The sequence below is a fragment of the Centruroides sculpturatus genome, unplaced genomic scaffold (genome assembly GCF_000671375.1).
Source record: "Centruroides sculpturatus isolate CEXI.00-Female unplaced genomic scaffold, Cexi_2.0 scaffold1646, whole genome shotgun sequence".
In the NCBI taxonomy this organism is placed as follows: Eukaryota; Metazoa; Arthropoda; class Arachnida; order Scorpiones; family Buthidae; genus Centruroides; species Centruroides sculpturatus.
The window spans coordinates 1-1,786 of record NW_019386048.1 but is presented as its reverse complement, the minus strand read 5'-3'; the positions used below and the strand labels follow the sequence as shown (position 1 = coordinate 1,786).

The 1,786-nt window shown below is 31.9% G+C and overlaps 1 protein-coding gene across 1 annotated transcript in view; it reads right to left on the bottom strand.

Moving 5' to 3' along the window:
* Positions 1-1,686, bottom strand: part of LOC111613315 (zinc finger MYM-type protein 6-like) — an 8,506-nt gene extending 6,820 nt beyond the window's left edge. The window contains exon 1 of the mRNA XM_023354665.1: positions 1,486-1,686. Within this exon, the coding sequence (XP_023210433.1) occupies positions 1,486-1,686 (201 nt within the window). The remainder of the gene's footprint in view (positions 1-1,485) is intronic.
* Between the last annotated feature and the right edge of the window lie 100 nt (positions 1,687-1,786).

Below are 1,786 nucleotides of genomic sequence, written 5' to 3'. Positions count from 1 at the left end.
GAAAATCGTAACAACAAATATAAAAAGCTTGTGCCAACAACAAGTCAGCGCCAGTATTTTACTGTAAACGTCGGGTAACTATTTATAATTTTTTATGTTTTAAACTGAAAAACGATTAAATTACAGATTTTTACTGATCTGTTTAGCTATTTTGAAGTGAACATTCTAATAAATTACGATTTCAACTTTTAAAAGTTTGCAAACAAATTTTTAATTAGTTATTTTTTATTCTAATAAACAATTTCATTTTTTTATAATCGCTGAATTACTAAAATTAAAAATTAAACACTATTACATAAAAGTAGTTTATCCTGTTATTAATTAACTCCCTTGCTACCCACTAATTTTTAATATTAATGTAATTAAACATAAAAAATATTTAAAACTGGGGAAAAAACGAAAGAAATGCGTTAATTTTGAAGAAAAAGCTTCAAACTTTATTTTCCATTGTCTCGCCTTTCTGTGAAATCTGACACCGATGAGTCATTGTGTTTACAGCTGGATGACCTGGAGAACAGCTGGTGTTGGGATTTCCCGGGACATTCTCATAGAAGTCTCGGGAGGAGAAGGGTTTAAAGTAGAGTGAATACTAGCTGGCTGTATATTTTTAAATATTTTTCAAAAATTACGTTTTTTTATTGCGATTTCCGACCCCCCGACTTAATTAAACGTATATATAATAAAATATATTAATTTAAAAAAATTAAAAAACTATTGGAGGTCGTTTTTGACATCAGAAACTAGCTTTAAATAACTTTATCGAAGTAAAATCCGTGCACTACTACTTTAGAACGATGAATGAAATTTGATAAAAAAAACTCCCATTAAAAAACAATTAAGCGTTAATCGTGCGTCATTAAAGGTATATTAAAATCGCGATAAAATATTTTCGCGCGGGAAAAAATTTTTGAAAAAATTTGGAGACAAAAAACATCCAAAAATCCAAAAAAAGCAAAAATTTTTTCGGAGGGCCCAAATGCCGAGTTTTATGTAACGCTATGGAACTTGCCCGAGTTATCTCGGGTTTTAAAGATTGCAGCATTACTTCTTGCTGCCTGCAGATGGCTGTGATTGGTCATCCATATTCAGCAAACGAGATCAACAATGCAGTTAAGGAGACAAATTCCCTGACTTTTTGACAATTTTTGACAAATTCTCTGACTTTTTGACAATTTTCGACAAATTCCCTGACTTTCCCTGACTTTTTCCAAACACTAATGAAAATCCCTGACTTTCCCTGATTTTCCAGGTGCGTAGGAACCCTGTCAGTAGCTGCACTATCAGCAACCCATATATCTAGTTTAAATTGCATTTAATTTTTTTCAATGACCCATGTTCAGTTTCTTCTTGGTTTACTACACTAATGTTAACTCCTTTTTCCTTTTTGCACTTTTTTGGTAATGTGTTCTTTTATTCCACAGGTTCTACAAATAGTAAAACATTGATTTTTGTGTCCTGGCTTATTGCATCCAAAACAAACTATACCAGTTGTAGTTCTTCCTCTGTTCCCTTTTGAGCTTTTCCAGTTCCCTTTTTACTGTATCTGCTGTTACATTGTAGATTCTCAAGCTTGTCCATTGTCTTTCTCAATCTCTCCCTGTTTAAGCCTGACTCTTCCAATTTTAATCTTGCCATCAGAGTCTCAAGATTTCTCCTGTTCTCTTCCATAGATTCCCATGCTGTCATAAAGTTGTGGCTACAAGCCTGTTTTTCTTTTATTAATATTATTATTATTATTATTAGTCCGTATAGTTTTAGTTTAATTTAAACTCTAGAACTTTCCTTC